Below are 24,730 nucleotides of genomic sequence, written 5' to 3'. Positions count from 1 at the left end.
ACAGTCCAACTCTCACATCCATACGTGACTACTGGGAAAACCATAGCTTTGACTAGATGGACATTTGTTGGCAAAGTAATGTCTCTGCTTTTTAATATGCTTAGGTTAGCCATAGCTTTTCTTCCAAGGAACAAGCATCTTTTAATTTCATGGCTGCAGTCACCATCTGCAGTGATTTTGAAGCCCCAAAAAGTAAAGTCTCTCACTGTTTCCATTGTTTCCCCGTCTTTTTGCCTTGAAGTGATGGGACCGGTTGCCATGATCTTAGTTTTCTCAATGTTGAGTTTTAAGCCAACTTTTTCCCTCTCCTCTTTCACTTTCATCAAGAGGCTCTTTAGTTCTTCTTGACATTCTGCCATAAGGGTGGTGTCGTCTGCATATCTGTGGTTTTTGATATTTCTCCAGGCAATTTTGATTCCAGCTTGTGGTTCATCCAGCCTGGCATTTCTCATGATGTATAATGCATAAAAGTTAAATAAGTAGGCTGACAGTATACAGCCTTGACGTACTGCTTTCCTGATTTGGAACCAGTCTGTTGTTCCATGTCCAGTTCTAACTGTTGCTTTTTGACCTGCATACAGGTTTCTCAGGAGGCAGGTCATGTGGTCTGGTATTCCCATCTCTTGAATTTTCCAGTTTGTTGTGATCCACACGGTAAAAAGTGTTTGGGGTAGTCAATAAAGCAGAAATAGATGTTTTTCTGATATTCTCTTGCTTTTTTGATGATCCAGCAGATGTTGGCAATTTGATCTCTGGTTCCTCTGCCTTTTCTAAAACCAGCTTGAACATCTGGAAGTTCACAGTTCATGTATTGCTGAAGCCTGGCCTGGAGAATTTTGAACATTACTAGCGTGTGAGATGAGTGCAATTGTGCGGTAGTTTGAGCATTCTTTGGCATTGCCTTTCTTTGGGATTGGAATGAAAACTGACCTTTTCCAGTTCCGTGGCCACTGCTGAGTTTTCCAAATTTGCTGGCATATTGAGTGCAGCACTTTCACAGCATCATCTTTCAGGATTTGAAATAGCTCAACTGGAATTCCATCACCTCCACTAGCTTGTTCCTAGTGATGCTTCCTAAGCCCCACTTGACTTCACATTCCAGGATGTATGTCTGGCTCTAGGTGAGTGATCACACCATTGTGGTTATCTGGGTCGTGAAGATCGTTTTTGTATACTTCTTCTGTGTATTCCTGCCATCTCTTCTTAATATCTTCTGCTTCTGTTAGGTCCATACCATTTCTGTCCTTTATTGTGCCCATCTTTGCATGAAATGTTCCTTGGTATCTCTAATTTTCTTGAAGAAATCTCTAGTCTTTCCCATTCTATTGTTTTCCTCTATTTCTTTGCACTGATCACTGAAGAAGGCTTTCTTATCTCTCCTTGCTATTCTTTGGAACTTTGCATTCAAATGGTTATATCTTTCCTTTTCTCCTTTGCCTTTAGTTTCTCTTCTTTTCACAGCTATTTGTAAGGCCTCCCTAGACAACCATTTTGCTTTTTTGCATTTCTTTTTCTTGGGGATGGTCTTGGTTCCTATCTCCTGTACAATGTCACGAACCTTTGTCCATAGTTTTTCACGTACTCTATCAGATCTAATCCCTTACATCTATTTGTCACTTCCACTGTATAATTGTAAGGGATTTGATTTATAACTGTAGTTATCTACCAATGTCCAAGATACCATTTTTATTTCAGTTTTTTTTTTAACAATGTAACAGACTTAAATATGAGGGGCAGGTTTGCGTTTTAGTAATAATAAACATGAAATTAGTTTCTCCAGAGCCACAGGTTTTGAAAGTAGACAGTGACACTGAGTTGCGCTAATGAAGTACAATGTGATATTGCTGCCTTCTACATTTCAGCAGGTGGCCTTTGGTTCTAGGTAGCTAAAGAGATAGAATTTAATATTTTACATCTTATAAAACATTTTTATCAGACCAACAGGTGCCTGTAAACACTGGGCTTTAATTATTAGAGAGAGACAACAAGGCCTTAGTGGTTTACCTTTCTTATTGTTATACCAAATCCTGTACTACCTAATTGCAGTGTGTTCAGAAAGTTAAACACAAAACACAATGAAATACCAGAACAACAGCCTGTTTATAGGAGGCCTTTGCAGTCAGTCACGATTTTAAATATTCATTGGACATTGTGACATATTCTGTTCCTGCCTCCAATAATTTTTTCTTTTCTTTTGTTACTGAGGATATGTGGTATATAGCACCCAGCTACCTGAAACAAGTTGAAAAGAATTGGGAGAATGATGGACAGGAGCGATATGGATGAGAATGTGTCTGTTAGCAAGCTATGGGGATTCTGTTGGTGTAAGAAGCACATTGACCCTATTCACCTTCGGATTAAAAATAACACCACGTAGTCCATCAGAAGAAAATTCATATGGGTTTATAATTCATTTGGTTTCTGCTCTGCATATCTCCTTAGCCCATATAAGTCCTTTAATAAGATTTTTAAAATAAATTAAAAATTTAAATTTAGTCCATGTCTTCTTCAGTATATATACTGCCATAATGAAGCCAGTCCTCTCTGGGGAGGTGGGGACGGTGGGGAAATTACGGGACCAGGGCGTTAACTGACATGGAGGGGATACTGTGGGATCGTGGTCACTTTGAGAGAAACTGAGTTTTGGGATTTGGGGGAATTGGTGTAAGAGAGCAGGCTAAAGGTGAAAGTGATGGGGGCATGGCAGGGCATAAGGGGGCCCAGCAAGCATGGTGCTGCTGACTGAAATGTAGAAAGAGAAATGAAAGAAGGCAGGGCATGTGGCCTCTAACATGATGGGAGTGCTGTGTATCAACAGGTTCACAATTGATTTGCCAGGCTTGTTCAGGGGACTGGAAACGTCAACCTCAGAATTTCTAAAAGTCCTGACATGGTCTCCTCTGGTCTTACATGAGAGAGAAGGAGGGGGAGGAAACAGTAATCTGGCCACTTATTCTTGGCAAAACTTAACCATTTTTTCTTCCTACCCTTTTATTCTTCTTGTCCCCCAAACAGAAGCAAAACCCACTTAACCAAAAATGTGGCTACCTTCTCTATTTTGGGTATTTGAGGGAGGGCCCTCCCCCTCACCTATGGAAGAATTTAGAATGGATTCCAAAAGTCTACTATTTGAATAATTTTGGCAGAGTTGCTCAAACACAAAGGGAAATTAATGACATTTAAGCACATTTTTCTCTTTATTGAACTCTAGTTATAATTTGCAGTGTTTTGTTAGATTTGGTGTACAGCAAAGTGATTGAGTTATATATATATATGTATATTCTTTTCAACTGTAGTTTATTTCAAAGTATTGAATATAGTTCCCTGTGTTACACAGTGGGAACTTTTTATCTATTTTATATATGGTAGTTTATATCTGATAATCCCAAATTCCTAATTTAACCCTCTTCCCCTTTGGTAACTATAAGTTTGTTTTCTGAGTGTTTTCCTGTTTTGTAAATAAGTTAATTTGTATCATGTTTTAGATTTTACATATAAGTGATATTGTGTAATATTTGTCTTTGTCTGTCTGACTTATTTCACTTAAGTTGGATAATCTCTGGGTCTATCTGTGTTGCTGCAGATGGCATTATTTATTCTTTTTATGGCTGAATAGTATTCCATTGTATGTATACCACATCTTTATCAATTCATCTGTCGATAGACATTTAGATATCTTCCATGTCTTGGCTGTTTTAAGTACTGCTGCTGTGAGCATTAGGGTAAAGCACCCTTTTTTTCATAAGGCTTCCAGGTAGCAGCCCACATGAGGGGATTCCAGATACAGGTTTAAAAAGAAAAAAAGAGCTAATTCTTGTGTTTCAGTTAGATTTGTATTCAAACTATTTATTTTTTCATTTATTTGAAAAACTTGTTTAGAAATCAGTCTTAAAACCTTTCCTGATAGATATTTAACAAAGATAGAGTAGTCTTTTAGATTATTTGTTGTAAGAAGAATTTGGTAAGATTTTGTACATCTTTCCATGATGCTTTGATTTGCCTTTTTTTTTCTCCTTAGAAGAAATTTCAATATTTAACAGTTAGTGGAATTATCTTTTTAGATGAAATGAGATCTTTTGTTTTTGAACAGTAGGAAAGTTTTCATGATTTGTTCTCCAGTTCCTTTGACTCTTCAGTTCAGTTCAGTTCAGTCGCTCAGTCGTGTCCAACTCTTTGCGACCCCATGAATCGCAGCACACCAGGCCTCCCTGTCCATCACCAACTCCCGGAGTTCACTCAAACACGTCCATTGGTCGGTGATGCCATCCAGCCACCTCATCCTGGGTTGTCCCCTTCTCCTCCTGCCACCAATCCCTCCCAGCATCAGAGTCTTTTCCAGTGAGTCAACTCTTCACATGAGGTGGCCAAAGTACTGGAGTTTCAGCTTTAGCATCATTCCCTCCAAAGAACAGCCAGGGCTGATCTCCTTTAGAATGGACTGGTTGGATCTCCTTGCAGTCCAGGGGACTCTCAAGAGTCTTCTCCAACACCACAGTTCAAAAGCATCCATTCTTTGGCGCTCAGCTTTCTTCACAGTCCAACTCTCACATCCATACATGACCACAGGAAAAACCATAGCCTTGACTAGACAGACCTTTGTTGGCAAAGTAATGTCTCTGCTTTTGACTATGCTGTCTAGGTTGGTCATAACTTTCCTTCCAAGGAGTAAGCGTCTTTTAATTTCATGGCTGCAGTCACCATCTGCAGTGATTTTGGAGCCCAAAAAAATAAAGTCGGACACTGTACCTTTGTAAATTTCCAGAAAACAAACAACACAAAGCAAACAAAAAACAGGAAAGAAAGATACATACACATATATACAAACAGTATTCAGAAACTAAGAAGAAGGCAGAAATAAATTAGATATATGATTAATATATTAATATATAATATATAATATAAATGACTATATTATAAATGGATGGATATTATACAATAATATTAATATATCAATAAATTAGATATGAGACAGGAAGAGATGCAGTAACGAGTACTGGCCTCGTTTCCTCTGTACGGAGCACTCTTTTTCACTTGGCAATTCTTTTCTAGAGGATTGCTTTTAATTCCCTTTCTCTTGTAGATGCCATTTGGAGGCCGTTTTGTTTTCTGTGCGTACTGATCAGTTTTCTCTGTTAAACAAATAGATGTTTTCTAAAAGTTATTTCTTGAAGCAGTATTTTAAACTTGTAAGCTTTATTTCAGGGCTTTTCTGTTCTTGTGTCCTTGCAGTAAACAGTATCCAAATTACTTGTTGGATTGTCATAATTCTGTGTATTTCCTCTGTGCTCTATGCATTCATGTAATACGTTTTTGTGAATGCCATCTTTTTTTCTTTTTTGTAGATTGTATTTAATGAAGAGCTTGGGAGTCCTTTTATCATTATTCACAGTGTCTCATTGCTGAAAGCTGAAGAACATTCAGTAGCTACTCTCCTCCTTCGAATAGAGAAAGAGGAATTGGCTATGAAAGGAAGTGGTTTCTATGTTTCCTTGGAGTGGGTCACTATTAGTAAGAAATATGAAGGTAAAACAACAAAATTCTGATCTCTCTGCGGTGGTTGCCATAATTCATTAGGTTTTGAAATGCAAAGCTGTTCCTATAAATGCTTTTTCTTAAGCATTGTGTTGTGATTCTAGTACCTGCCACCCAATGGAATGAATATTTATAAGTAGTTTCTTCTTAGGTATGGATTATAAAAAAAAAAAAAAATTACGTGCTTCCACAGTTGAATACACCTTTTTTGTAAAAGGAGACACTACTACGTATTTTGGAAGAATTTAAAGTGTATGTCTTTAATATATACAAAATATATGTTAATATGTAACATTAAACACAAGATTTGTTCTTCAAAATATTTAGTGTAATTTGTTCTTTTTCCCGGTGTAGTTTTATCTCTAGAGGAACACAGTAACTTAAATCTTTAGATTAGATATTGGAAACTTTCTAAGGGCTAGATGGTAACCATATGACCTATCGCAGTTATTCAACTAGGATCTTGTGCTGCAAAAGCAGCTGTAGATGAAGGCATAAATGAATGAGTATAGGTGTATTCCAGCTGTATTCCATTTCCAAAGACACAAATGAATGAGTTTATTTATTAACACTGACGTTTGAATTTTATATAATTTTATGTGTATTTAAATATTCTTTTGATTTTTTTTGAACCATTTAAAAATGTAAAATTTATTCTTTAGCTCACAGGTCATAGTTTGCAGATCCCTACTTTAGATAAATAAAAGCTTTGTTTTTTTTAAATTAAGGTACATAGCATAGGAGAAATCACCATGGGTGTTTTTCCTTCTCTGAGGCTCTTGGTTCCATGACAGCTTTAGCTCGGTCCACAGCAGCTCTGTGCTGCAGCTCCATGGTTTCCATGCTCTTCATCTCTGTTTCCTTCATTCAGCTGGACAGTTATATTTAGACTCACCTTTCTTTTTTTTTCTCTCCAGCCAATTTTAATTACTGTAATTGTAGAAACATTCTTTCTTTTGTTGACTTTAACTTTCTTTTCTGGATGTTTCAGTTCCTTTATTCCCTGAATTACTAATATAATTGTGTTACTTTTTATTTTCTAATGAATATAACAGAGCAGTGTTGTATTTCTAGACTGTTGAGTAGAATATTTGATAAATTATATTTTGTGGTCAAGTAAGTTTGAAAATGTCGGCATACAGTAGCCACATTTCACATTAAGCATAGTGAAGTTTCTAAAAATCTTGAGTAAAAAAAGAAAATGTAATTTTGATCCAGGCTTTCCCAACCCATTTAGCCATGGAATTCACTTGAGACCTACTGTTTTCTATCCCACATGTTGGGAAAAACCATCCTATAAAATACAGAGTGTCTAAAGTTGGGTCTTTGGAGCCAGGTAGAACTCTGCCTTGCATGTACCTATGGAAGAAAAATAGTTGTTTTTACTTCACGAAATGAAAAGTCTATTCTTAAATATATATGAAGTGAATGTGTGAATGTAGGTGAGGATTTAGAGAGAAAAATGACATATTTTAGAATGGGTTGTATTACTATGTATGTATGTATATTATTATGGGAAGGATTGAGGGCAGAAAGAGAAGAGGTCGTCAGAGGATGAGATGGCTGGATGACATCACTGATGCAATAGAGATAAATTTGGGCAAACTTCTGGAGATGGTGAGGGACAGGGAGGCCTGGCATGCTGCAGTTCATGGAGTCGCAAAGAGTTGGACACTTTGGGCCACTGAACAACAACAACATATGTATTATTATGCATAACTCATTGTGTTGAGTTATGATTTTTTGACTACTCAGTGTGAAGCTAATAAGTACTACCCACTGTAAAAAAACTTTGTTATCAAAAGTAACAATGTTAAGTAAAGGTATGGAGTCAAATGTTTGAATACTTCTAAAGCAAAAAAAAAAGAAAGAAAAAAACCCTTATTTTCATAGAATAAATTCAGTTAGTTTACCAGAAAATTTCAGAACACAGTTAATTGTTCCTATTTTTAAAATTATAAGTACAGTTATTTTATATTTTATGGCTGCTGCTGCTGCTGCTACTAAGTCGCTTCAGTCGTGTCTGACTCTGTGTGATCCCAGAGACGGCAGCTCACCAGGCTCCCCCATCCCTGGGATTCTCCAGGCAAGAACACTGGAGTGGGTTGCCATTTCCTTCTCCAGTGCATGAAAGTGAAAAGTGAAAGTGACATCACTCGGTCGTGTCTGACTCTTAGCGACCCCGTGGACTGCAGCCCACCAGGCTCCTTCGCCAATGGGATTTTCCAGTCAAGGGTACTGGAGTGGGGTACCATTGCCTTCTCCATATTTTATGGCAGTTTTTATACACATTCACATACTTTATGGCAAATAGATCTATATGTGAATGTGTATAAAAATTCTTTCTACCATAAAATTTATTTCATTTTAAGTAAACCTGCTAATGGACAGACAATAGTCCACACCACACTTTTTCCATTACCATCAATTTGTGGCCCTTGTCAGAAGACGCCTATCATATACTGGCTGAGAAAGTAGACAGGCTATAGTCAAGGAATGGGTAGATTTTTCAGAGGTTGATGTTCAGGTAAGTAGGTCACTTTTACAGTTTAGGGCCCTGCTGTCGAATAGAAATTTTTCCAAAATGGACGTGTTTATATGTGAGCCACTCAGTGTGATAGCAGCTAGGTATGCGTGGCTTTTGAACACTTAAAGTGTGGCTTGTGTGGCTGGAGAAATGAATGTCCATTTTTACTTAATTAAACAGCTACCGTGGCCAGTGGCTACCACATTAGACATCACAACGTAGAACAAATTTCATCAGACCCATTTTTTTAAAGAGATTTTATTTACAGAATATTAGGTTGTAAATTTTTTTATCCTTTTATAAAAAGGTACTAATAGTCTGCTTTTTAATAGTACATTTAAAATATTTAAATTAGAATTATACTTGAATATTTTCAGATATTTTTATTATAGTTTTTTGGTTGTAATTTTGTTGTTCTAAAATGCTTTATTTTCTCACAGATAATAAAAAATATGAAATGGCTAAGTGTAATGTTCTCCGTGGGAAGTCCGTGCCACATTATGCTGCTATTGAACCTGATGGGAACGGTCTGATGATTGTGTCCTACAAGTCCTTTACATTTGTTCAAGCTGGTCAGGATCTTGAAGAAAGTAAGGATGAAAACATGTCTGAGGAAATCAAAGGTGATTTTACTTTGAATCATAGAGCTCCTGTGTAAAATAGATCTGACTTGTCCTCCTAGCTGGGTTATAAGTTTTACCAGGTCAAGATTGGCACTGAATTTTTCTTTGTTTTCCTTTATATTTCCCAGAAGAGCCTTTCATAAAATATACCACCTAAGTAGTGTGAACTGGTTAAATTTAATACTTTTCATAATTACAAAAAATGTTTTTAAAATCTATGTATTATTTTACCTGATTAGATATTTAACAAATACTTAATGAATAAACAAATACTGATGTCTATTTGCTGTTGATATTTGAAAGTCCAGCATATTAGTATCATAGATAATAATTAAAAAAAATAAGCTAACCTCTTTTCATATGATAGTGAAAGTTGCTTAGTCACGTTCGACTCTTTGCGACCCCGTGGACTATACAGTCCACAGAATTTTCCAGGCCACAATACTGGAGTGGGTAGCCTTTCCCTTCTCCAGGGGATCTTCCCAACCCAGGAATCAAACTGGGGTCTCCTGGATTGCCAGCAGATTATTTATCAACTGAGCTATCAGGGAAGCCTCTTCAGATAGGTAGGAAGAGTCTTGGTATCAGTTCAGTTCAGTTCAGTTCAGTTCAGTCGCTCAGTCATGTCCGACTCTTTGTGACCCCATCAGTCGCAGCACACCGGGCCTCCCTGTCCATCACCAACTCCCGGAGTTTACCCAAGCTCATGTCTATCGAGTCAGTGATGCCATCCAGCCATCTCATCCTCTGTCGTCCCCTTCTCCTGCCCCCAATCCCTCCCAGCATCAGGGTCTTTTCCAGTGAGTCAACTCTTCACATGAGGTGGCCAAAGTATTGGAGTTTCAGCTTCAGCATCAGTCCTTCCAATGAACACCCAGGACTGATCTCCTTTACGATGGACCGGTTGGATCTCCTTGCAGTCCAAGGGGCTCTCAAGAGTCTTCTCCAACACCACAGTTCAAAAGCATCAGTCCTTTGGTGCTCAGCTTTCTTCACAGTCCAACTCTCACATCTGTACATGACTACTGGAAAAACCATAGCCTTGACTAGATGGACCTTTGTTGACAAAGTAATGTCTCTACTTTTGTATAGGCTATGTAGGTTGGTCATAACTTTCCTTCCAAGGAGTAAGTGTCTTTTAATTTCATGGCTGCAGTCACCATCTGCAGTGATTTTGGAGCCCCAGAAAATAGTCTGTCACTGTTTCCACTGTTTCCCCATCTATTTCCCATGAAGTGATGGGACCGGATGCCATGATCTTCGTTTTCTGAATGTTGAGCTTTAAGCCAACTTTTTCACTCTCTTCTTTCACTTTCATCAAGAGGCTTTTTAGTTTCTCTTCACTTTCTGCTATAAGGGCGGTGTCATCTGTATATCTGAGGTTATTGATATTTCTCCTGGTAATCTTGATTCCAGCTTGTGCTTCTTCCAGCCCAGTGTTTCTCATGATACACTCTGCATAGAAGTTAAATAAGCAGGGTGACAATATACAGCCTTGACGTACTCCTTTTCTGTATACATCTCTTCATATAGGTGTGCTAATTATGTTTTCTTCCCTTTCATACTGAACTGAAAGAAAGTTCCTAGGGGATAGAATCACTTACGTTTTCTCAGTCTTGAATGAATGAATGAAGGTAATGTTTTAGAATGAAAAGAATAAAACGGTTCTTCAGAAGAAGTTTATATTTGTATGCAAAGAATCCATATTCTTCTAAAAAATATTCAGGAGACCATTTCTCTAGAATCATTGCTGTTCATATTTCTGATATATAGTCAGAGAATAGTATATTTTACTTAACAGATTTGCACAGTATTTAACAATCATATGTATTACTCTTTGAAGCTACCCTTTGTATTACTTTAACAACTTAATTATTTAAAATAAAAATGGGTTTCACTATTTTTATGTATTTACATAGCTCTTCAGGGTTTCCCTGATATCTCAGCTGGTAAAGAATCTGCCTGCAGTGCAGGAGACCTGTGTTTGATTCCTGGGTTGTGAAGAACCCCTGGAGAAGGGATAGGCTACCCACTCCAATATTCTGGCCTAGAGAACTCCGTGGACCGTATAGGCCATGGGTTTGCAAAGAATCGGAAATGACTGAGCGACTTTCATTTTCACATAGCTTTTAAAAAATAAATTGTTGAAAAAATCTGAAAATACTTTTATAATAAATATTTGAAAAATATTTTCTCCAGGTTTATAAATATGAATGCCTGAATATAAGAGTTGTGCATGGTGGCCTTTTACTTCACCTCTTAACAGCTTAGTTTCCTCACAAGTGATTTTTTTCACAAGACCCCTTTCTGAGTAAACTACTGTTCTGTCTTAGTTATAATGTTAAACTCCTCTGGAGCTTAGCCAGAGGAGCTATTTGTATTACTAGACTACATGCTCTTTAGAACTCCTTTGGTGTGGTTGAGGAAGAATGATGGACTGCCTTCATCCTTGGGACCAGTCTGCCTAGTAGCTAGGCCCATGTGCTTCCAAGACAGATTTGCAGCCTAGTTGGAACACATCATGTTTTTAAATCACTAGCCACTAGTTGACATCTCACGTTATGTTTGAATTCCTCCTGAATTTGTTCTTCTCTTTTAGTGTAAACCACTTCCATTTAGTGTAAACCCTTCAGTTTTTCTGTTTTTCTTCTAATAAACGGCCCTTACTTAACTTCTTGTACCCACTTCCTCTTGGGAAGTTTCTTCTGTATTTATTTTAGTATCATCAGACTTTCACAATAAGAAAGGAAAATGGTTGTAATAAAAATTATGGATAGTTTGTTAATTAACATGCTTTCTTTTAAGCTCTCTTCTGAGTATATATGCTGGTTTCATTTTCTATAAACTTCAATTAAACTGATATTACATATTACCTGGGCTTCCCAGATGACTCAGTAGTAAAGAACCTGTCTGTCAGTGCAGAAGATACAGGTTCCATCTCTGGTTCAGGATGATCCCCTGGAGAAGGAAATGGCAACCTACTCCAGTATTCTTGCCTGGGAAATCGCATAGACAGAAGAGCCTGGTGGGTCACAAAGGAGTCAGACATGACTTAGTGACTAAACAACACCAATGTTATGTTTCTTTCTGATGAGTGAGTGGACAGATTAATGTTTATGGATGCTATTAAGCAAATATTTGTCCATTTTACATTTAAGCCCTGCTTTCTTACTTCATGGTTATAGTATTACGGGTCTAAAAGTGTTTCTTAGGTAGATAGCTTTTTAGGAGCCAAGCAGAGGGGATAGCGAAGGAGTTGAAAGGAAGATTTTTTTACTAGGAACTTAGACTAAATATACTGACAGCCCTTGAATTTGCTATGAAATTGCTTTCATGTTGTGGGGTAAAATAGCCAGTACTTTTATAAGGAAAATTTATCTTTTATTTTTGTGTGGATGTTTGTCCCACCAAATAGTCATAGTCTCCTATGTCACAGAGTTACTAAATTGCCCCACCAGTGGCAAATCAAGGTTGTGATGAAAGTTTCAGGCAGAGTTTGTGACATATTTGGTATTCTTTTAACTTGGAATCCTGTATATGTGTGTGTGTGTGTGCATGCATGCATGCATGCTTGGAATCCTGTGTCTGTGTGTGTACGAGAAGAGGGAGAAGCAAGGATACTGGGAGGTAGGGAATAAAGAGTTGCTATGACTTCTATTTTATGAGTGTATATCTTCTAGGGCATTAGGTAAGACTGGAACAGGGAAATGTCAAGTGTGATTGCTACAACACTTTGAGTGAAAATTCCCCAAGGAGATCTCTGTGTATTTGTTCATAATTACTTTTTTGTGAGACGATCACTAGAAAAGATGCTAGATACGTGTTCTTTTGTATGTTCTGGTTTCTGATTTTTTATGTTATGTTGTAGTCTCTGTTTTTTTTTTTTTTTTTATTACATAATACATTTTTCTTTCCCAAAGAACCTCTGTATTACTGGCAACAGACTGAAGATGATTTGACAGTAACAATACAGCTTCCAGAAGACTGTACTAAGGAAGACATTCAAGTACAGTTTTTGCCTGATTCTGTCAACATTGTACTGAAGGGTCAGAGGTTTTTGGAAGGTGATCTCTTTTCATCTATTGATCATGAAAGCAGTACATGGATAATTAAAGAAAATAATAGGTATATTTTTTAGTTTTATTTATATTTGAAATTTTACCTTTTATTATTTTACTTTTATCTTCTCTTTATCCTTTCTGCAGTGGTTACATCAAGGGGGAATACTACGATAGGCTCATCGATACTGCTGATTATTTTTCTTAGGATAGATTAAAAATGGAATTACTGTGTCAAAGAGCACAGCAGTAGTTAAGGTTAAAGATACTAGCTTAGTTATTGTTTGCATTATATTGTCATGCTTTTCATTACCAGCTCTGGATACAATATGAGAGTAATAATAATAATAAATGGTTGAAAATGGCTATTTATTTGAATTTTCACAATTTAAACTTTTTAATGGAAGTAATTTGTTTCTACGAACTTTTAATTTGCTAACTAGATAATGTATTCCTGTGCTGTCTTGTTCATTGTTCAGTCGCTCAGTCTTATCCACCTCTTTGCAACCCCATGGACTCCAGCATACCAGGCTTCCCTGTCCTTGGCCATCTCCCAGAGTTTGCTCATACTTATGTCTATTGAATCGGTGATGCCATCCAACCATCTTATCCTCTGTCATCCTCCTGCCTTCTGTCTTTCCCAGCATCCGGGTCTTTCCTAGGGAGTCAGCTCTTCGCTTCAGGTAGCCAAAGTATTGGAGCTTCAGCTTCAGCATCAGTCCTTTCAATGAATATTCAGGGTTCAGTTCCTTTAGAATTGCCAGGTTTGATCTCCTTGCAGTCCAATGGACTCTCAAGAGTCTTCTCCAACACCACAGTTCAAAAGTATCAATTCTTCCGTGCTTAGCCTTCTTTATGGTCCATCTCTCACGTCCATACATGACTACTGAAAAACCATAGCTTTGACTAGATGGACCTTTGTCGGCAAAGTCATGTCTCTACTTTTTAATACACTGTCTGGGTTTGTCATAGCTTTTCTTCCAAGGAGCAAGCATCTTTTAATTTCATGGCTGCAGTCACCATCGGCAGTGATTTTGGAGCCCAACAAAATAAAGTCTGTCACTGTTTCTGTTGTTTCCCCATCTATTTGCTATGAAGTGACGGGATCAGATGCCATGATTTCAGTTTTTTGATTGTTGAGTTTTAACGCAGCTTTTTCACTCTCCTCTTTCACTTTCTTCAAGAGGCTCTTTAATTCCTCCTCGCTTTCTGCCAGTAAGGGTGGTGTCATCTGTCTGTCTGAGGTTATTGCTATTTCCCTTGGCGTTCTTGATTCCAGCTTGTGCTTCACCCATCCTGACATTATGCACCATGTACTCTGCATCTAAGTTAAACAAACAGGTGGCAGTGTACATCCTTGTCTCACTCCTTTCCCAGTTTTGAACCAGTCAGTTGTTCTGTGTCTGGTTCTAACTGTTGCTTCTTGACCCACAAACAAGTTTCTCAGAAGACAGATAAGGTGGTCTGGTATTCCCATCTCTCTCAGAATTTTCCACAGTTTATTGTGAGCCACACAGTCAAAGGCTTTAGTGTAGTCAGTGAAATCAAGTGAGTCTTGATATGAATCTAAATGCCTAGAGTCTAAGAACTGTATATCTAATTCACAGTTTTTTAGGCTTTAAATTGAACAGATATCCTAAAATCATTTTATTAATGGAGAAATCTGGTGTCTTGGTTATATTTTATATATATTGTTTAAAAAACTCTATATCCAAAAGGTTCTTTTAAAAATATTTTATATTTCCATAATTCTATTTAAACATATCTTACTAGTGTGTGCAATTTGAGGATAGCATTTTTAAACTGGCAAACCAGCTGGAACATACTGTTAAATATAAGTCATCAAGCAGTAACTCAGCCAAGATTTAGGAGAAGAGCTGGACTATATGCAAAAATAGATTCAACATTTAACACATGAACATAGACCAGTATTGGTTTTCCATGAAATTTGAGGTACTTAATTACTATTTAATGTTACAAAAGATAATTACAGTGATGTGTGTGTGGTATCATTGGTTTAAAACACATGATATTTTTATGTTATTCATCTCATCTTTAATAGTTAATGTTCTGACTTTGAAAGGATTTGTTAACTAATCTGTATTATGTATGGAGCTATGTATTCCTTTTTGCTTGGATGGTAGGATATGATTCTAGTTTTTAAATGTAGAAATGCATTTATGCTAAAAGAGTAACTGACTGAATATGCCAATTTAATGATGGTTAGTAAATTCTTTATAAACCAAGACTGTATGAACTTGTTAACTTCTTTAGGTAGCAACTGACTAAGAACAGTATACATTCTGGTCACTAGGTACAAGTTCTTTAATAGTTATTTACATATATTTTTTCAGAGAGGCAGAATAGTGCAGTAGTGAAGAACATGGACTTGGAGCCAGACTGCTTTACTAGCTTGTGACCTTGGCAAGTTACTTAACTTCTCAGTGCTTTTTGTTATTTGTAAAGTGGAGATGCTAATAGTACTTACTTTCTTTGTGGTGAGCCATAAATGAGTTAAAATATGTAAAGTGCTTAAGATAGCACCTAGCATGTGGTAAGCATTAGGTAAGTATACGCTGCTGTCATTGTTTTTATTATCATCATTAATCATCCTCATCTTTTGAGATTAGTTTTCTCCTTAGAAGATATAACTATATCTGGGCATTATTAATTGTGGTGGTAATTTTTAATGCTAATTATAGAAACTCATTATATAAGGAAGATATTTTGTATAGTCTCTTTAAATAAAAGTAGTTTTAGAAAATTTTAAAGTGCTGTAGTTAATTCATGAGGTGGTGATAATAGCCTTGAAAATAGCTGATAAGTTACCATGTTTTATTTGATAATTATGATAATAGTTGTTATTGTGTTCTTGCAGTTGTTTCCTTGCAGTTGAGATCCAGGGCATGGGTTAGTATGACCCACGTGTACCAGAGATGGTGCATGGGAAAGGTTGCTTTGCTGTGGAGCAGGTGCCACCACCCACTTTTCTCTGTATTACCGCAGCAGCCAGCTTACCTGGATTCCCTTTCCTAGTCAAGAGGCACATGGCCAATTCCCTGTCCCATGTCCACACAGTCTGCCCTGACTCACCTCTCTCTCCCTTTCCCACTGTATTAGTCCTTAATCTTAGAGTTCCCTTATGGGTTCTTTTTTATTGATTTAAGCTGCCTGATCTGTAGTAATCATAGTATGACTATGACTAGTTTGGTGATAGTGAAGGTAATTGTTGGCTCCACACACAGAGAGAGACCTTTAGTTATAGGCCCTTTCCAGTTAACTTTACGTGCCCATCACGCCAGCTCCATTCCTCAGTGAAATAACTCATAGATACATCCTGCTTATGTTTCCACTGCTTAAGGTTGGTAACACTGAACACACCTGAACTGCAAAAGTGCTGTCGGGGGTGATTTGACTCTTTCCCCTCAGTCCAGTGGTACTTTCGTATTTGTTAAGTCTACCTTGCTTACTCCTGGATGATAGGTGTTCCATCATATGCGAAACTAAAGTGAACATGATTTTTGGTCAAACATTCTCGGGACACCAGAGGGATAATTTCTATGGAAGATGCTTCTGTTTGATATTGGTTGTATAGTTTGTGTAGCTGCTTAATGTAACAAAACTTTGCTCATTTTACACATCTAGCTTGGAGATTTCCTTGATTAAGAAGAATGAAGGCATGACATGGCCAGAGCTAGTGGTCGGTGATAAACAAGGGGAATTTATAAGAGACTCAGCTCAGTGTGCTGCAATAGCTGAACGTTTGATGCATTTGACCTCTGATGAACTGGTAAGCAGTTGCAATAATAGTGGCACTTCCCAAGGATTCAAAAGTATGTAGGGATTATACCATGTTTTTCAAACATTATTTTGCTTTTCCTAATGTAAAAGACATTAGGTATTACCAACTAGTGTTTGAATATCACTTGAAATTCTAATATTTATTCCCTATTCCCTATATGTGTGGGGGGATGTTTTACATACAGGGTGGGTGTGCATGCGTGTGTGTGTGTATATGTATCGCTCAGTCTCTCAGTATATGTAGAGAGAAAAGGAAATATATAATTGATCCTTGAACAATGCAGGGATTAGGGGGCCCACCCTGTACATTCAAAAATCAGAGTTTAACTTTATAGTTGGTCTTCTATATCTGCTGATCCACATCCTCAGGTTCAACCAGTTGCATATTATGTATTTCTGTAGTGTGTATTTTAAGTTCAGTTCAGTCGCTCTGTCATATCCAGCTTTTTGCGACCCCAGGGACTGCAGCATGCCAGGCTTCCCTGTCTATCACCAACTCCTGGAGCTTGCTCAAACTCATGTCCATTGAGTCAGTGATGCCATCCAGCCATCTCATTCTCTGTCGTTCCCTTCTCCTCCTGCCTTTAGTCTTTTAAGTAGACCCTTCCAGTTCAAACTCATGTTGTTCAGGTGTCAACTGTATCTGCCTATATATCTGTATTCTCCTTTAGAAGAATTGACTGACCAATGCTGATAGGGACAAAATTTTGATTTTATACCCTACTTTGCTAATAATCTATTTGTAATCAGTGACATTTTTTGGATCTTAAAATATCACAAGGGGTGTGTATACATACACACTACGTATAACCATGGTTTTTTGTTGAATATATTCCTCCTCTGATAACATTTAAGATAATGTTAAGAATTTGAACAAATACAGCAATACACCAGAACTTCAGTTATCTTCATTTAACAGATCTTACATCAGCACATTTAAAATGTCTGACTTATTGCCATCTGGAATAATAGCAATGCAGAGGGTTGTATAAAGAAGTATTTATACTGTAAAGTTGGTTGCATCCTAAGATAGAAAAGAAAGATTAGAATATTGAAAGTAAATGTCTCTCATGAAAGAAAGCATGACCAAAATGGAGACACCATGTTTCACCTTTTCCAGCATAATGAAAAATTCCAAGAATCACTGGAATTCTGTGTATGACTACAGAACTTTGATTTCATAGCTTTGTTACAAGTCATGCAGACTGCATTTCTCTATGCTCATTCATTCAGCAAGTATTTTTTGTTATAGGGCTTTGGAGATACAATTATAGAGACAGTAATGGAGGTTTGTTGTGAGATTGTAGATAATTGCTGCTAACTGCCTTTTAAACTTGATGATTTCAAATGAATGTTGTTAGATAAATGACTGTTATTTATGCCTGAATACTAGTGTATTTGTTAGTTTTAAAATAATAGAATTTTGTCATCTCTAACTGAAGGCAGTTTTTGTTTTTCAAATCTTTATACCTTTTCTTGCCTTACTGCACCGGTTAGAACCTCTAATCCACAGTAAAATAAAATTACTCTCTTTTACATATTGCTGGTTTGGTTTACTGGTATTATTGAAGAACTTTACATCTCTGTGAGGAATATTGGGGTCTGTAGTTTTTGTTTTGTTTTTTTTTTTTTTGCTTTTTGTATGTGGGTAATGCTGAGTTCATAAAATGAGTAGGGAAGTGTTTCTGTCTTCTATTTCTGGAAGAGGTTGTAGACTTGGCATTATATCTTCTTTAATGTTCGATGGAAGTTGCTAGTGAAACTGGAGTTTTCTTTTTTTGAAGGTTTTTAAACCATAAATTTAAGTTGTTTAGTAGATATTTGGGTTATTTATTTCAATTGACTTTATTTTTCTTCTTTTTTTTTTCAGTTTCCAGTTTTGTTCATTTCTGTTATGTCATTTATTACTTTCTCCTTGCTTGCTTTGGACTTATTTTGCTATTTTTTTTTTGAAGGTGAAAGCTTAGATGATTTTTTTTAATCTTCCTTTTGTAATGAAAACATTTAATGCTCTACACTTCCTTCTAAATACTACATTAGCTGCATCCTCCAAATTTTCTGCATGTTTTCTTAATCCTGTTAGTGATTCATTTGATTTGTTGCTGGCTTTCAGTTTTTTGCCTGGCTGGCTTATTCTTTGTTCTTAAACCTAGGGCAGAACTTTTCACATATCTTAGCTAAAAGTGTGATATGTTTACCAGGGTTTCTCCTCCTGTGTAGTCCCTGATTTCTAATTTTTGTCTCCAAGTACATTGACAATTATCAAAATTCAGCTTTTTAGCTTTTTATCCACTGCTTTCCCTTGTCTTTTTCAGCTCAGCTTGAAATAGCGGATAGCTTGAGGAAAACAGCATGGAGTCTTGGGTTTTCTTTCCTTTCTCTTTTCTCTGTAATCTTGTCTTTTTCAGTACTGGCTGCCTCAATAGTCCTTAGCTTTTAATTTTTGCCCTCTTATTTCTAGTGTTAGTTGCTTCAGTTCTTTGGGACCCCGTGGACTGTAGCCCACTGAGCTACTCTGGGGAATTAACAAGCAAGAATACTGGAGTGAGTTGCCATTTCCTGCTCCAGGGGATCTTCCCTTCCCAAGGATCAAACCTGCATATCCCATATTGCAGGCAGATTCTTAGCTAAGCCTCTAGGGAAGCCCTATATGAGTAATTGAGAGGGAGGGAGGGAGAGTGCTTTCTGTTCTGCTGGATGTACGTTATCTTCTTGAGTCACTGTAACAGAATGCATGCATGCATGCTAAGTCAACTTCAGTCATGTCCAACTCTTTGCAACCTTATGGACTGTAGCTCGCCAGGCTCCTCTGTCCATGGGATTCTCCAGGCAAGAATACTAGAGTGGATAGCCATTCCCTTCTCCAGGGATTGATCCCGAGGCTCTCATGTGTCTTGCATTGGCAGGAGGGTACTTGACCACTATAGCCACCTGGAAAGCCCATGGCCCAGCTCATTGCTGGAATTACCTTCTAACCAGTCACTGTAATCATTGTTTCCTTTGATATTTAGGATGGAGCAGACAACCATAGCTCAGTCAGTTCAGTTCAGTTCAGTTGCTCGGTCATGTCCAACTCTGCAACCCCATGAACTGCAGCACGCCAGGCCTCCCTGTCTATCACCAACTCTCGGAGTTGACCCAAACTCATGTCCACTGAGTTGGTGATGCCATCCAACCATCTCAGCCTCTGTCATCCCCTTCTCCTCCTGCCCTCAATCTTTCCCAGCATCAGGGTCTTTTCAGATAAGTCAGCTCTTCACATCCGGTGGCCAAAGTATTGGAGTTTCAGCTTCAACATCAGTCCTTCCAATGAACAACCATAGCTAGCTGGCTCTATATCTCAGCTGGAAATGGACAGATCTGATAATGTCTGTAACTTTTAGACATTTTGTTTCAGACCCTTGTGGGTTCTTAAACTCTGAATAACATGACTGTATTTTGGCAAACTAGGTATGTGGGCATTTTATCAGTTGCTATAGAATTGTATTTCTGTTACATGCATGTGAATATACAATTTATAACTTGAGTAATCCTTTTTCACTCTGAGAGAAAAACATGAAACAGTGATTTTTGCAGACAGTGAAAAATACTAAAATCAGTGATTCCATTTATCTCTGTGTTTAGCTTATTTTTAACTATACCTCTGTGTTTTTGTTTTGGTGGATATTTGTGTGTGTGTTTTACTGTTGATTCTAGAGATTATGGTGTATGTCTTCAGCTTATCACCATGTGTCTTCAACTCATATCTTGAGTTCATTTAACTCATATCTTGGGAACTTTACTCCTTCATCCTTTGCATTACTTTTGCCATTTTATTTCTACCTTATAAACTTAATATGTTACAACTTTAGTCACTTGTCTTTTAAAGAGATTAAAAATGCAGTGTGGAAAAGTCTTGTATTGATCCAAATGTTTGTCATTTCCTCTTTCACACCGTTTATTCAGATTTCCATCTGATGTCATTTTTGTCCTGCTGAAGAATTTCCTTTATCATTTCTTGCATTGTAGTTCTGCTGGATAAATTCTTTCTGCTGGATAATTCATTTGTTTTTCTGCAGATATGCAAAAATTCATGCCTTTCTTCTTTTAAAGCTATTTTTCTTAATTGTGTAAGACACTGTTGACGGGTTTTTTACCTTTCAGAACTTCAAACATACTCCATTGTTATCTGGCTTGTATAGTTTCTAATAAGTCAACTGTCATTTGTAACTTTGTTCCTCTATTTGTAGTATGATTTCCTCTTCTGACCACTTTAAAATTTTCTCTTTGTTACTAAGAGAATGATTTTATTTTTCTTATTTTCAGCAATTTCATTGTAATGTGAATTACTGTGATTTTTTTCTTAATGTTTGTTATGCTTGAGATTCTTTGACCTGTAAGATTATCATTTTCATCAAGTTTGAAAAAAAATTGCCATTATTTCTTCAAATTTTTTCCTATTCTTCTTGCATCCTTCCAAATACTTATATGTTAGACCATTCAATATGGTTCCATAGGTCACTGGGGTTCTTATTTTCTGTGTCTGTTTTTAGTTTTTATCTTCTCTGTGCTTCATTTTTAGATGGACTCTTTTAACTTTTACCAGGGTTTCCCTGGTGTCTCAGGCAGTAAAGAATCACGTGTAGTGTGGGAGGCCTAGGTTTGATCCCTGGGTTGGGAAGATCTCCTGAAGAAGTGAATGGCCACCCACTTATTCTTGCCTGGAGAATCCCCATGGACATAGGATCCTCACGGGCTACAGTCCATGGGATCGTAGAGTCAGACACAGCTGATTAACTAAGCACAGCACAGCACATATTACTATTTTAGAGAGACTTGCATTTTAAGTAGATTCAGACTTACTGGTTGTCTTTTCTTCTGCCATGTCTAATCAGCTGTCAGTGTAGAGTCAGACACAACTGATTAACTAAGCACAGCGCAGCACATATTACTATTTTAGAGAGACTTGCATTTTCTGGTTGTCTTTTCTTCTGCCATGTCTAATCAGCTGTCAGTACCATCTATTTTGTTTTCTATTTCAGATATTGTATTTTTATTATCTAGAATTTCAGTTTAGTTCTTTTTCTATATCTTCTGTATTTCTCAATGTTTTTCTTTATATCTCTGAGTATATAGAACTTGTTTTTAATAGCTGTTTTCATCTTTTTCTGCTGATTCTATCAGTCTGTTATTTTTGTGACTATTTTTGTTTAAGTTTTTATTGGTCCTAAGTCTGAAATTTAATATTTCATTATTTCTGTAATCTCAACATCTTTAAATATGAAAACATTAATGCTCTTATTGTTGTTTCTTTTCTGGTCCAAGAATCCAAATCCAGATAAAGATAAACCTCCTTGTAATGCTCAAGAGTTAGAAGAATGTGATATTTTCTTTGAAGAGAACTTCAGTTTATGCAGATTTGATGGCAGTACATTAAAAACTACTCATGTGGTAAGTCCTTGATAATGATATTTATAAAAATTTGTGAATAGAGAGAAGTTATTCAGATGAAATGATAAGTGACTGACTAAATACTATTTTGCAAAGATTGATTGGCATTTACTGTCTGACAAATTTCTTCATTTCCTAAAGTAGCCATCTTTTCACACCATCACCCATAATTAAACAGTGTTGTATGTTTGGTACTACTGCATAGTGATATCTTTCAGTGGTTTTTTTTCTGTGCATGTTTTTTATATGTAGTCGTGCCTGCAATATATGACAACTTAATATCTAACTGTTCCTCTCATTCACTGTCCTTTTGTAATATTTTTTAGATACTTAACTTTTTTTAAACTAATAGCTGGATATTATGATACTCAAAGGAATTATAAAAAGGAGCATTTCTGGATTGTACCTGTGTAGAGAAGTGATATGGAATTGCATAAGATCAGTGGGTAGAAAAAGGTGTCATTGAAGCTTATACCAAAATTACTTACTCTTATGATTAATTTCTATATCTGCTGTGCTCTCCACCCCATCAACATACAACACAAATAACTTCTGAAAAGCACAGAGATAACATTTTGCTTACCACAGTGTACCTAACACCTGCCAAGGGTCCTGATTCTGATAGGTGCTTAAAAACATTTTTAGACTGATTTGTTGGTGACAGTCAATTTGCATGTACTTTCATATCTCCTGTTCTTTTTCAGTCACTCCTCTAATTGAACAGAGTTCTTGATCATATTGTTTTATGCAGTCTGGTCACTGATCCAAAGCCCAGATGATCAAAGTTGTTAGATTTTCTTGGCATTTTGCTTCTTAGATGTTTTTTAGTTCTGACATAATCCCATAGATAACTCCCTTACTGTGAGTAAAGAAGAGCCATTACACACTCTTACTGCCTTGGGTTAGATTTTAGAAAATCATCTTAAGTATGACTGATGAAAAACTCTTGAACCTTGACTAACTGTAGACGATTTATTCTTGAAGAATCTGGCCTTTCCTCCTAAACTTTTAGTCTTAGGAGCTATAACTTTTAGATACTGCTTCCTGCCTAACTTTTATAGAAAAGGTACCTGATCTTAGATGTTGTAAAACATTACTGTTTTAGCTTAGCTTCTCTGAGAATTTTACTTCATCGTAGTATAGTAGTACTAAGTAGTGTTGATCAGTAGTTTAATCTTGGTCACTGAGAGGCATCTAGTTAATGATACTGCTCGCTATTTCCTTTGTTTAACATACTATAAGTTAAAACCAAGGACTAAGAGAAGGGGACTGAAATAAAACCTTTATTACTAACAAATTAGGGTACAAATGCCTTGTCTGCTGACTAAATCCTAGAATTTAGCAAATAGCACCTAACCTTAGTCACAGGCAGTGCCAAACCAGATCTGGCTGACTTGGTGGAGCAGTGGAAGCATCTTATTCTCTGAGCCCTCTAGCTTCCTAGAGGAAAAAGTTGAAGGAGCTGAGAAGAATATACTCGGAATTTTCTTCTTACATTTACCAACCAAATGTCACTTCACTCCTTAAGGATTTATAGAAGGTGAAGTGTTATGTGGACCTTCTCAGTGTCATAGAAGTATACATCAGGAGTGGGGAAGAAGTATAATACATAATAAACTGGGATAATCCTTTTAACTTTGAAAAAAAAATTTGGATACGTAGAACTGTATTTCATCTTTTTATTTTGCAGATCTGGTAGGCTATAGTAGGTGAGGTTTACATGAGATCAAAGATAGAGCCAGTATTAGAAACTAGATCTGTGGACTTTCAGGATGTTTCACCATAATTTTCCCTAAATACCAGTATCATAAATTATAATTTCAAGATTCTAAACCACTGCAGTCTGAATAAAATGTGTTCCCTTAGAGCATGAATGACAGACTTATTATAAGCAGGTCCTATCTTTGGAAATTTAAGAAATATATAAACAATCCCTCATTACATCACAGTTTATAGGGACAATGTTTAATTAAATATTGCAGCATTTTTTACATACTTTAAATATTTAATCAGAGTTCAGTGTTAATATCTTATTTACGTATAATAATGTATTCTTCTGCTCCTTTGTTATAAATTAATTGACCAGATATAGATGGGTTTATTTCTGGGCTGTCTGTTTTGTTCCATTGATCTATGCATCTGTTTTTATGCCAGTATTTTACTGTTTTGATTATTATAGTTTTGCATTATAGTTTGAAGTCAAGGAACATGATGCTTCCAGCTTTGTTCTCTTTCTCAGGATTGCTTTAGCTGTTTGGGGTTTTTGTGGTTCCATACAAATTTTAGGATTGTTTTATTTCTGTGAAAAATTCCATTGGAATTTTAGGGAGATTGCATTGAATCTGTAGATTGCTTCGGGTAGTATGGACATATTAACATTATTAATTCTTACAGTCCTTGAGTACATTCAGTTTGTTTCACCATGTCTTACAGTTTTCAATGTACTGGACTTTCACCTCCCTGATTAAATGTATTCCTAGGTATTTTATTCTTTTGGATACAACTGTAAATAGGGTTATGTTCTTATTTTCTCTTTCTGATAGTTCATTATTCATGTATAGAAATGTAACAGATAGCTGTATATTTTTGTATCATGCAACGTTACTGAATTTGTGTATTAGTTCTGACAGTTTTTTGGTGAAATCTGTAATGTTTTTTAGATACAATATCATATCCTATCTGTAAAGTGACAGTTCTACTTCTTTTCAATTTGGATGTCTTTTCTTTTTCTTGCCTAATTGCTCTTCTAAGACTTTCAA

At 36.6% G+C, this 24,730-nt stretch overlaps 1 protein-coding gene across 2 annotated transcripts in view; it reads left to right on the top strand.

Moving 5' to 3' along the window:
- The window catches only part of LOC120860676 (nudC domain-containing protein 1), a 92,540-nt gene that overhangs the window by 33,431 nt on the left and 34,379 nt on the right, over positions 1–24,730 (top strand). For both annotated transcript variants that reach the window (XM_040236428.1, XM_040236427.1), the window contains 5 exons: positions 5,343–5,523; positions 8,500–8,682; positions 12,603–12,807; positions 16,386–16,530; positions 21,846–21,971. In XM_040236428.1, coding sequence (XP_040092362.1) covers positions 5,343–5,523; positions 8,500–8,682; positions 12,603–12,807; positions 16,386–16,530; positions 21,846–21,971 — 840 coding nt within the window. The remainder of the gene's footprint in view (positions 1–5,342; positions 5,524–8,499; positions 8,683–12,602; positions 12,808–16,385; positions 16,531–21,845; positions 21,972–24,730) is intronic.

This window comes from Oryx dammah, unplaced genomic scaffold (assembly GCF_014754425.2).
Source record: "Oryx dammah isolate SB20612 unplaced genomic scaffold, SCBI_Odam_1.1 HiC_scaffold_11163, whole genome shotgun sequence".
Taxonomy (NCBI): domain Eukaryota; kingdom Metazoa; phylum Chordata; class Mammalia; order Artiodactyla; family Bovidae; genus Oryx; species Oryx dammah.
This window is presented reverse-complemented; position numbering and strand designations above follow the sequence as displayed.